We start from the raw sequence: 12,622 nt of genomic DNA, 5'->3' as shown, positions 1-12,622 counted from the left end.
GTTCAGATCGTGGTCTGTCATATTTTCGCCTACACCGTTGACTTATATAGCGCGCTTCTCAAAACGATCAAACGCTAAGCGCCCAAGATTTTAACTTGACTAATTCATCACTTTATCAAAGGCAGAAATGGTACCCAAAGTAACATTAGTAATTAGTGCGTACATTCCGATAATTACATTGTACTTTTCTCAAGAGTGCCAACGCTAAGCGCTCATGATCAGTGAATAGAACGAATTACAATAGATTTAGTTACAAAAGCGATGTCAACATAGAAATCACGGTTCAGATCGTGGTCTGTCATATTTTCGCCTACACCGTTGACTCATATAGCGCGTTTCTTAAAACGATCAAATGCTGAGCGCCCAAGGTTTTAAATTGACTAATTAATCACTTCTTTAAAGGCAGAAATGGTACCCAAAGTAGCATTAGTAACTAGTACGCACATTTCGATAATAACAGTGTACCCTTCGCAAGAAGGCCGAACGCTAAGCACCCATGATCAGCGAATAGAACCAATCCCTTTAGCTTTTGCGAAATATGAAACTATTTCTGGATCTTGATTCGGGTTCGCTTGTTCACCTCTATTAGCAGAGTCTAGAATCCTTTATAGCAAGGAAGTTTGAAAATACTTTACGTGTTGCTGGTGACGTGCATAACCCAGGAACCATAAAACGCTTGCAATATGTGCGCAAGTGCCAAGAGTTCTGGCCCCTGACTTACATGTGCTGTAATAACCGAGAAGCGTTTCGTTATTGTCTGGTCCTATTGCATCGATCTCATTGAACGCTATCCACAGCTGGTACCTTGTCGCATTTCGGAAACCAGAAAATACTCGTACTCTGATCAAACCAGGTTCATTATGTCGCGTATCTAGTTGAAACTCCTCATCTTCTTCTCGTTGCAGCTTGTCTTGAACGTAAGATGGGGCAAGTTCTACTTGATACACGCCAATTGTTATGTCGCGTATGTCTTCGAATGTAAGGCGAGGAAATTGTGGTACTTGAAGTTCATGCAGGCGATTCCAATTTACATTTCCGTAGCGCATATCGTCCACTTCTACGCCCGCTTGAACAATATTTGGCGTACGAGCTCTCGCTATATATTTTCTTGCAAGCTCTGCTGTAGAGCCTTGCATCTCGATAACAGGATGGTATCGATTAATTTTGGCACCAGCAATACGAAAGAAGTCCCTTAGATTGTTTACATGAGCCATCGGAATGGTTTTCTCGAAGAACTTGGAAATGGACTTTATGTGGCCATTTCTGGATTCCACTAGCCATCTAGATTTCGTTATTAGCCGAGCTTCGTTTGCTTCTTCCGTTACCAATTGACTCTGTCCTTGTTGGAGAAATGGTGGTATCTTGGACACAATACCTAAGCGTTCTAAAAGCGGTTGAGCATCTCTATATCCACGGTCCTCTATAAAATTATCACTAGTGTCGAAAAATTCTCTCATACCTTCCACATCTCTTTCAAGTTCGTTAATGAGCATTTGTGCGTCATTGTTTCGTGAGTCAGAAAAATATGGTCCTTGTATTTCAAGTATGTATCCGCAAGGATTAACAATAATAGCAGGTTTTACGAAGTGACGTCCTTTATGTTTGCAGAATGACTGTCGAAGTACACGAAAGTTACTGCTCTCCTGCATGTAAGCATAAGTTCCATCGATGATAGCAATAGCTCTGGGAATTTCTGGTTGTGGATTATAAAGTTCATTGCCAAATGATGTCACGTGTCTTTCAATGAATTCCTCTCTGCTTATCGTATTAAATCCAATGTTACCAGACACAAATCCCTGCATTAAAGACTCTCTTACAGTAGCAATGGCCATGCTTGTAGCTTGCCGGCTCGAATAATGAAAAATCACTTTCAGAAATTCATCAGAAAGACCTTGACGCATTTTGCAAAGGAAAGTCAGCAGATCTTTTTTCCTCACGTATGTACACAGAAGTAACTGCTGTCCCGAAATCCTATACGGTCTATTAATTGCTTGCAGTCCAGGAAGCTAGGGGCCTAAGATGAAACTATGTTCATCCAAATGATTTAAGCATGCTCTTGTTTCTTCTGGAATGAAAATATCCATGACAATAAAAGCGTTAACTCTACATTCAATTGAAATCCTTGGAGTATTAAGATCAGCGTTACAGAACATGAAAGTTTGCCTGCCTGTCTGTGTAAGAACATTCAGTCTTAAACAACCTGGGTCACGTTGGAGCTCCTCTATCTCATTGCGAATGGATTGATTGCAATTGAGACATAACCTACTCTCATCGGCGACTTCAAGTGGTGGTCTTCGAAGTTGAAGGCGTCTAAAAATTGCTATGTTTTGCCTATCAGGATTATTATTTTCATCAATTCGAGCCATTTATCCTGGCTAATAGACTCTATCGCACACATAGCAATTAACTCGAACTCTGAATGCTATTTTTTAAACCATAAGAGAAACAAGCTCTTATGGTCTTCAAAGGCAGAGGAATGTATTATTAAAACGAAAGAAAAATTCAGAAACAACAAAATAAAACAAATAAACACAAGAAACTAGACACAAAAAGGGAATAAGAAATACAACACAATTAATACAGAAGGGAACAGATAGGAATTTTTTTCCTAAGCTTACCAATAAAATTACTATCCGCTCTCAAGAACTTTCACAAAATAAATGACAAGCATACCATCGTCAATGGAAATAATAAGTGAATGCTGTTTAATATATGTTTAGTGTGTGTGTGTGTGTGTGTGTGTGTGTGTGTGTGTGTGTGTGTGTGTGTGTGTGTGTGTGTGTGTGTGTGTGTGTGTGTGTGTGTGTGTTTACTATAATAATAAGTGAATGGCGAGGTTTCAACTTTTTTTAAGTCATTAGGCCTACTTTCAGTTCGTCGCTCATTCTGAAGTCGTTCATCATGCAGCATTCACTCATTATTTCCATCGACGACGGTATATTTGTCTGTCATTTCTTTTGTGAAAGGCCTTTGAAAAAGTGATTTCTTAGTCAACTTCAAATCTTCTGCGCTTAGCATTTGCCCGTTCTGATAAACGCGCTATATGAGTCAACAGTGTTGACTCATATTGCCATTGGCTTGGCTAAACATGTTACTGACCACTTCTTGATGCGTGTTTCGTATACAGGCATCGCTTGCGTCGCTAAAGCTACTAGGATTGGTTCTATTAGCTGATCATGGGCGCTTAACGTTTGGCCCTCTGGCGAAGAGTACACTCTTATTATCGATGTGCGCACTAGTTACTAATGTTACTTTGGATACCATTTCTGTCTTTAAAAAAGTAATTACTTAGTCAAGTTCAAATCTTCAGCGCTTAGCGTTTGATCGTTTTGAGAAGCGCGCTATATGAGTCAATGGTGTAGGCGAAAATATGACAGGCCACGATCTGAACCGTGATTTCTATGTTGACATCGCTTTTGTAACAAAATCTGTTGTAATTCGTTTTATTCACTGATCTTGAGCGCTTAGCGCCGCATAGCGCTAAAACTGTCCATTTTTTGGATTTTTTTACGGATATTTCATCCGGTACTTATAGCCTTAAAAATTACAAAGTTTCAGCTAAATCCACCGAAAGCCATTTTACCATACATTTAGTGCGGGGTCCTTTCTTGAATTGCGTAAATTCTATGAATTCCGCCCATCCCGCTAATTCCATGCATTCCGGTAATTCCTTCAATTCCATGAATTTCATTAATTCCTTTACTCTCATAAAATCTGTAAATTCCTTGAATTCCGAGAAATGCATAAATTCTGTGAATTCCGGGCGTTACACGAATTCCTTGAATTCCTGCGATTCCTTGAATTCCGCCAATTCCGTTATTAGAGTCAATTTCACAAATTCCTTGAATTTCGTGAATTCCATACATCTCGTGAATTCCTTCAATTCAATTAATTCCATAGATTTCGGTAATTTCCTTTATTTTCATGAATTCTGTGAATGTCATGAATTCCGTGAATTTCATAAATTCCTTAAATTCGATGAATCCCGTGAATTCCATTAATTACGTGATTTCCTTGTGTACAATTTTCGTCTTATATATACGCTCTAATACATGTATTGAAATTCTGGACGGTGACTTCACGACTTAATTCTTACAATACATGTATCGCAATTTCGTCATTCCAATACCATTTTTGCAATTTTACCTTACGCTTGTAATGTAGAAGCCTTGTAGAAGTGTTGTAGAATTCCAAACATTTTTAACAGTATATACTTGTTTTTAAAGTTCTGCCCTGCTCCACCAGTGAAGTGAAAAAAGATTTTCGGTGAAAAATGTTCTTTTAAGTGCTCATTGATTAGTCTGATAGCTGTATGCGGCAACAGTATGGTGGCTTAAATTGTCAGATAAGATGGTCACACTTTAATGCTTTTGCTCGTTATTTTTGATATAGCAAATAAATACAGTAAATATGGTTGTCTGATCATTATTCCAATATTGAAATTGGATCGCATGTTGCACAACGAAAGCGAAGTTTTCCGCAAAATCAAATTGAATTAAGAACCCACCCTCTTGTCGCTTCTTTTTAAACTCTTCATTAAACAGTGATTGTTTTTTGCATTGAATGAATGGATTTTACCTTAAAAAGTTTGTTACGGAAGTCATCTACGAAATCATAACTTTTAGCTACTTGGGTTTTTAATGAGCTTCTATCAGTGTGTGTCCAAGCTGAAAATGTAACTTCATTGGTACAATTTCTGTCTACAATGTTAGTAAGATATTCTTTTAGTGTGGCTAACTTGGGGCAAGATTTATATTCGTTCAAATAGCAGGCTTCTGAAGGATTTTTGCAAGTAATTAACTTAAAACAATCTTGGTAATCTCTTAAAAGGATGCCGCAATTTTCAATTAACTGTTCTAAACCTATTGAATCCAACATTGAGTTAACATTTTCGTGATGAACACAAACACAAATCGAATGCATGTCACTTTCACCGGCCAGAACTCATTGGCGTACTCTAAGCTGTGAAAGTTGAAAAAATCCTTTTTGACTTGTGGAAGATCAGTTTGAAAACGCTGAAATAATACTGCAAGATTCCATAACACTAATCGTCTCTGAACTTGTTTACGGAATCCATCTATTTGTTTTACTGATACAAAGTCCTTCTTATCAGGTATCAAGCGACTATTTTCATCATCCTCGTAGAAATTTTGTACTAAAATTTTAATTTCCACTGGAAATTTTTTCCCTAATTTAAGGTGTCAAGATTCCTGTTTGAGCCAGAAGTTTCTTAGCTTATTTGGATTGCAGTTTAGATGTATTAAATTTCTTCATTAATTTCCTGCGGCCCCATTATTTAGGTGCCAGAGTTAGAAGCAAAATCTTTTCTGAGGTTTCAGTCTCTGCAAACTTTTCTTTTATTTGAGTCAAAACTTCAACGCATGCTCCGTGATAATCATACTTACATTCGCTATCGTGATTTGGCGATAATGAAAAGTCTATATCATTGTCCTTGTTTTCTACTTGTCCTTCATCATTATCATCTATTTGTGCTTAATCCTCCTCAGTTAGGTTCACTTCATTTGAAGGAGACTGTGCATCAAACTGACTGAATCCTTTTCTGCAATTCGAACAATTCATTGAATTTTTTCCAATTTTTGTAAATTTCTATCTTATACTAGACAAGAAATTTCGTATACTAGACAAGAACACTCCCTGAGATCAGTCATATTGTCGAGAAGAAGAAAAAGAGGTGGGGCTGAGGGGGCCCCAACCATCGCCCCCTCTTGTGAGATCCAGTGTACGGGAACGGACGGCTGGCGCGGCGAAGCCGCGACTGGCGAAGCCGCGCCAGTCGCGCACTTGTGACAAATGATCTCCCCGAAGAATGATCAGACTGGAAGAAGTTGTTGTGCGTTACCCGTTTGGGCATTGTGACACAATCTACGAGAAATTTGACATTGCTGGAATTTAAAGTGACGTTAATTATGTGTGGAAAAAGCCCGCAAGCGGAAAAAACCACAACAATCTTTGAATTTATTTTATAGAAGAAAAGGTGAGAAAAGAAGAAGAAAAGTGGGAGTATAGGGACGAAAAAAAAAGTTCCTAGTAGGTCAGGGGTGGCAGGGCCACTTCGACCTGGGTGACTTATTTCACAAGAAAGTCTTTGGCATCGCATGTTTGCGAAATGGATCAAAATTATATTTCCCTAGAGAGGAAATATGTTCAAAAGGTGATAATGATGCAGATTGGTACAATTTAATGTCGTTTTCTTTGATATACTCGGAGATATATGGTAGTTGAAACTCTCTGTAATGTACAGAGTTCTTGGTGTATCTGAATTTGATTGACATTACTTTTTGACGCACTTCCCCATATTGTAAATGCATAAATTATGATAGGTCGGATAAAAATTTTGTGGATTAGGAGTCCATATTCGGGTTTTAGACTCGAGTGTCTGTTAATAATGGGATTTAAGCGCGCGAGAACCCCGAGAGATTTCCCTTTACTTTCATGGATATGCTACTTCTAATTAAGACGCTTATGAAGTTTATTACCTAGGTATTTTACGGAATTTTTCCATTCTATTGATTCGTTAAACATTTTGAGTGGATCAATTTTAACTGGTCTTCTGACTGAAAAAAGAATTGATTCTGACTTTGCTACGTTTATTTTTTTCTCCATAGTTTAGCCCAAGCCTCGATGAGCTCAAGAGCATTGTTAAGTAGTTTTGAAAATTTTGGAACGTACCAGGAAAAAGTGAATAACGCGGTGTCATCTGCATATAGTCTAATTGAAACTTCGGGGACCTCAGGGATGTCGTTTACGTAAATGATCAAGAAACCCGGTCCTAGAATGCTGCTTTGGGGCACACCCGCTCGAATGAGTTTCTCTTTTGAGAGTGTCTGCCTATTTTGACTGAGAATTTTCTGTTAGAAAGATAAGAGCTTATAAACAGCATGAGCCTTCTTTAGAAATTGTAATTTATAAGTTTTTTTAGCAGTCCTACATGCCAGACACTGTCAAAAGCTATTTCTACATCAAGGAAAACAGCTCCAGTATGTTTCCTTCGATTTAAATTTAAGCTAATGGCTTCGGTTAGTTTGAGCATCATGTGCTGCGTAGAGTGGCCTTTTCTGAAAAGGGCCATTCACAAAAAACGTGATACTCTTTTCAGGAACTTCTGCCCCCCCCCTCACCTGCGTGATACTTTCTCCATTGGTCCTAACATGAAGAATGATAGTTCGGCAGACCCCCATCCTCCCCTAAACGTATCTCGTATTTTGTGAATGACCACAAACCGTACTGTTGCGGTTTCAAAATGCTGTTTTCTTGGAGGTGAAAGTTTACGCGAGTGAGTATTATTTTTTCAAACATTTTGCTCATTGTATTGAGAAGACTAATAGGCCTGTTGTTGGTTGGATAATATGGACCCTTGCCTTTTTTCTGAAAAACTAAAATTTGAGCCATTCTCCAAGATTCAGGGAAGTAGCTTAGTTGAATACAGGCATTGAAGATAAGAGCAAGGAGTTTTAGGCAAGAGATAGGAAGCTTTTTGAGGACTAGATTTGTAATTGAATCAGGGCTGGGAACTTTTTTATTTCTAGTATTGTTTATTTGTTTGGTTAGTTCCTTCTGGGTTATTTTCTTGAAGTTATCAGTGTTTGGGATTTTGAGAAATTCGGAAAAAATTTTTCAACATTCCGCAATGTGCTGAGGATCGGATGGCTCGCCATGTGGAGCGAAGTTACTTTAATAATTTTCCGCTAGGAGATTTGCTTCATCGATAGGAGAGAGCGAGAACGTTTTGTCTGGGTTTTTGAGAGGGGGAATATTATTTCGCGGATTTGTTAGGGCTTTAGTCATGCTATATATAGAGTTATCCTTGATTTGAAGTTCACCGACTTCTTTATTCCAATTTTTATATCTGTGCTCTTGAACATTAATTTCTATAGTTTTCCGAAGGTGATTCATGACGTTTTTAAGGATACAGCTTTTAGTTTTTTGATGCGTTCGGCAGAGTTTATTCCAAGTGTGGGTATGGTCTTCAATCTCAGGGCTAACAGGTGAATCGTATTTGTTAATGGTGGTCTGAGGGACTGAAGTGTGAATGACAGTTTTTATGCTAGAGGTAACCGGAACTTTTTCACATTTCGTAAAAAGGCTTAGAAGAACTAGTCGATGATCAGAGTCTAATTCGTTAATGGTGCAAGTGTGATGAGTATAGGAGATATTTTTGGTAATTGCAAAGTCAATAAGGTCAGATTTATGTTTGGTTCTGTGAGGGTAGAAAGTATGCTAATCTGGTACTGAAACTGAGATATTTTTATCATTGACCAATTCGAATAATTGTTTTTCAATTTTGTTAGTTATTCTGCTATTCTAAGCTAAGTGTTTGGCATGTAGGTCCCCTGCAGCTATTACCGAGGGTGCAAGTTTGAATATTTTCCTGTACTCATTTTTTGTAAATGCGCAAGAGGGAGTTTGATAGAGCGAGACAATAGCATATGGTTTCCCGTGAATTTTAATTTGTATATCAGTACCTTCGAGGGCCTCAAGTTTAGGAATTATTAGTTCGTGGTGATCAATATTTTCTTGAGTTAGAATGGCGGTACCTCTATTAGTGTTATTCCTGAACAATTTATATTCACGGACTAGGTCGACGCGAAGGGATTCGCGTAGTAAGGCTTCACTGAGCAAGGAAATGGTAATGTTATTTTGGTAGAGGTATGTTGCTAATTCGTGTCTTTTTTAAGGATACCCTGAGCAATCCAAAAAATTATTTTTAGCGTGTTATTATTGAAGTTGGCCATTTTCTATAGCAAGAGAAAGTATATTACTTATAATTTCGGCGTTTGAATCTTTAGCTTCCGTACTGTTAATTTTTTCCTCCATTATTTCGGTGGTTAAGATAGTAGCTCTTTTTAAGAGGTTTACGAGATTTATTTTTATATCTTCAGCAGATGAACTTTAATTGGGAGTGATTACTGGAGTGTTTTTATTTTTTGGGACGGGAAATATCGCGGAGATTTGTGCTTTAGCTCGATTATTAGTGGGTTTTGATATTTTGGATGACTGTTTAGTGTGAGTTTGGATTGTGTTCATTTTTGATGTAGAGGTGACAGCTGTGCTGTAAAGCGGTAATTTTTGCGATATTGGGGCATTGACTACTAGGGCGTCGGCATGTGTCGGATTTTCTTTTGGTTCAATCTGTACAGCTGGTTTAAAGGGAGTAGTTTCTATTTGTGAATTTAGAGATTTTGGTTTATTACTAGATTTTTTAGAGAGTTTTTTAAAGGAAGAACAGTCCCTGTAATTCGCGGTGTGGTCTTCAGCGCAGTTAGCGCCAGTAGCTGCCGATTCTTTGGTTTAACGTAGGGTTCTACTTTTTTTTATGTAGGCAGTGGACTAGAGATTGAGAAGCTCCTTTGCTTGTGAAGTATTTGGGACCGTTACCAGAAGCATAGGTAGCGCTTTCTTAGTTTATCGGTTTCTCATGCGAAATAACTGAATCAGCCGGGCATGCAGCGGGGATATTCCAAATGACGAGCTTGATAGGTGGCAAGTTAATGCTTTTATACAGATATTATTAGAAGCCTTGCTGCTGTAGATTATTTATAATTTTACGGTAGTCTTCAATATAAGACACGCGAACTGAATAAAAATCTGGGCCGATGTTATATACTATAGGTGGGTATTGAGTGGACTGTTTCAGGAGTTTACGGAGAATTATATAGAGGTGGTTAGCCTCGTCCACAATTACATTAATAGAGGGTATTTTGCCTGGTGCTACTAATTTTTTAGTGTTAAGGTTAGGTGGATCAATTACTCCTTTTAGGTTAGGCTGCGCGGAGCTAATTACTTACGTTCTTGACGTCCTACTGCTTCCTCTGATTGAAGTGACTGAGGACTGTCTACTATTATCGCTGTCCGAAGCTTTAAGCTATATTTTAGCGAGTTTTCGCTTCTTACTCCTGGTGGTTACTTCTGAGAAGTTGCTTTCAACTTCTTCCGTTTCCATCTTGGCGATGGCTACTTTTCTGGGGGTGCTGCTTCCTCCTAGGCAGGAGGCTGGTTTTGAGCTCTATGACATGGCTGTCACAGAGCGCAAAGTGTTTCAATCAATCGATTCAATGCGTCTGTTAGACCAGAATCTATCAATCTATCATGAGCATCTCATCAATTTTTGAAAAAAATAATCAATCCAATGTCTGCTGTCATATTGTCGAAGTAGATCTCTGTCTCGTTTGCGAGTAAATTCAATATTCGCTACCTATCAGCTAAGATTTGAAGTTTCGAAAGTTAGCGGGAAATTTTAAACCCAGAAATATGAACTTTCGTATTTTAACCTACATTTTAGAAGCTGACTAAGTACATTTTTTCACATATTGTAAATTATAATTATTTAGTCACTTTGAATAAAGACATCTTTGAACTGAAGCAGGAATATATTAAAAAGTTAAGATTTTTTCTTTATTTAAACGAAATTTTGTTATTACACTCAATGAGGTTCATTCTCTAGCTCGTTATGGTCGCGTGCGTCGCGCTATGCGGATTCCTCCACTCCAACTTTATTCGGTTACTCGATAACCAAGCCTCTACCCACAATTCCATTTAGTGCGATCTTAGTACATAAAATACGGTTCATTTTATGCACAATTTATAGGAGAATAAAAATTATGTAAAGTTGAAAAAAATGCTTTTCTTTTTGAACATTTTTGTCAAATTTTGAGTTTGGAATTTTTTATTAGTTTTTATTGAAAAGTGCGTAAAAATACGAAACCAACGATATTATATGCAAGTAATTTGCCTACACTGCCGTGAAAATAAAAATAAGCGTATCTGCAAGTTTGGTCGAAATTGAGATAACGTCGTCAGTAGGTTAAAGATACTTCCCTTTAGTCGAATATGTGAGAGAAAAATAAAAATTGTCAATCAAAAGTAGTTAATTTTTAAGAAATAATTTACCGTATAAACGGGAAGCAAAGACTATGCAATTGCATTGAAAATTTTTTGGGCAATCTGCTCTCCCACTTGGTAGAGCTGCAACACCAAATGCGTCGTGCCCTGCTCGCCTGCAACTTGGTACACTTCCTCTCTCATATTGAGCATGCTCTGTTCCCACATTGGAAAAGCTGTCGTCCCAACAGTATTGGTACAGTAACGCTCCCTTTAGGCGGGAGCACGGAATCCCCACGCCGAGTTTCGCGCCGAGTTATACAGTTATAGTTTATGCTCATGGGACAATTTCATTCTCCTTTGTAGGACTGCTGAGTTCCCAACACACAGGAAAGGATCTGCTCGCACGTTTGGTAGTACTATAGCTTACTTAAATGTGGTATGGCCGCAGCACCATCTGTCGTGGTGGCACTGTGTTGCTACTAAGAAGACAGCTGCTTGCCCACAATTTTTCAGCGTGGGAAAAAGCGCAACTGGCAGGTGGAGGTCCGCGTCGTACTGCGCATGGGCACCGCAGTAGCATGCCCGCTCTCCTTTTTTTTACGCGCGAGTGCTCACCTGAGTGACAACCGCAGGCCCCGCGCAGCACCATTTACGCCTACCAGCGGCGCGGCGTCAATTCTCGGAAGGGCTATTGAAGGGTTTCACTGTTTCAATATTAATTGCAATTTAATTGGCTTTGACTTATTGCAGTGATACAAAATTAATAGTCTTCATAGTAAACTCAAATATCTGCTTAATTAATAATTTCATAAGGTAAGTGAAGACTTCTAGATAAATGTTATCAGGTTTTTAAATGATCCCTTTAGGTTTAACTTCGTAAGATAACTAAAGACTTGAAAACAAATGTGATCATGTCGTTTAAGTATCGCTTTAAATGGTATTTTAATGATATAACTACATAATTTAACACGAAATGTTATCAGATTGTTTAAGTATCAGATTTTATGAGTGAAAAATAAAATCTTTCCCAGAAAATAGTGTTTCCTTTTTAGTCCCATTAACCAAAATTAATTCGCTTAATGAAGTTGTAAAATAGCATTCAGGTCCAGATTAAAAATAATAGGTGCATGTAATAATGATAAATGTACTAATTAAGATGTTCAGAAATTCTTCTTTGAAATAAATTAGTACAATATATTAGCTAGAATGAGTGATACCCTACCAATAGAAGTCTCAGATTATATGCTTAAGATTCTTAAGGCTCAGAAAAGCTCTGAGAAATTCCCCGCAGGCACACAGATAGATATATTTAAAGGTCCAGGTAGCTCGTTTAAATGATCTGAAGGCTTCAAAATGCCGACGCGCAAGGGTCCTTTGTTAAGCTTTCGGATTAAAATTTAGAAATAGGTTTTTGTTTATTTTAAAGTTAACAGCCTAAAACATAATAATTCGGAATCTGCGGGTTTCGATAATTTCAGATAAATCAATTTTTGTTTTAAATGTTTAAAATTGGAATTAATACATCGTTTCTCGTAAATGGAATGAGATACGCCAAACAAGACAAAATTTTTCATTCAACTCCAAAATTGTACGGTACGTGTCGAATACAAAAGGGCCATCATATGACTGATGACTAAATCATTTAAATCTGATACAAGACCCTTTGAGGTGATAGGGAAGAAAGGCAAAAGGGGTTGCAGTGCAGGACAGCAACTTTTGGGAGCGTGACAAGAAATTTCTTATAAATGGTATCATCATAGAAAGTACGCGGGGGGGAGGG

At 37.9% G+C, this 12,622-nt stretch overlaps 1 protein-coding gene across 4 annotated transcripts in view; it reads right to left on the bottom strand.

Moving 5' to 3' along the window:
- The window catches only part of LOC117172772, a 211,727-nt gene that overhangs the window by 163,581 nt on the left and 35,524 nt on the right, over positions 1 to 12,622 (bottom strand). Inside the window, exon 6 of one of the 4 annotated variants that reach the window (XM_033360982.1) lies at positions 5,360 to 5,560. The exons of the other annotated variants lie outside the window; for them this stretch is intronic. Within the exon in view, the coding sequence (XP_033216873.1) occupies positions 5,540 to 5,560 (21 nt within the window). The 3' untranslated portion in view covers positions 5,360 to 5,539. Of the gene's footprint in view, positions 1 to 5,359; positions 5,561 to 12,622 lie in introns of those variants that run through there. 4 annotated transcript variants of the gene reach the window in all.

Source organism: Belonocnema kinseyi, chromosome 5 (assembly GCF_010883055.1).
Source record: "Belonocnema kinseyi isolate 2016_QV_RU_SX_M_011 chromosome 5, B_treatae_v1, whole genome shotgun sequence".
Taxonomy (NCBI): domain Eukaryota; kingdom Metazoa; phylum Arthropoda; class Insecta; order Hymenoptera; family Cynipidae; genus Belonocnema; species Belonocnema kinseyi.
The sequence above is the reverse complement of the archived record's forward strand: the minus strand, read 5'-3'. Positions and strand labels throughout refer to the sequence as shown.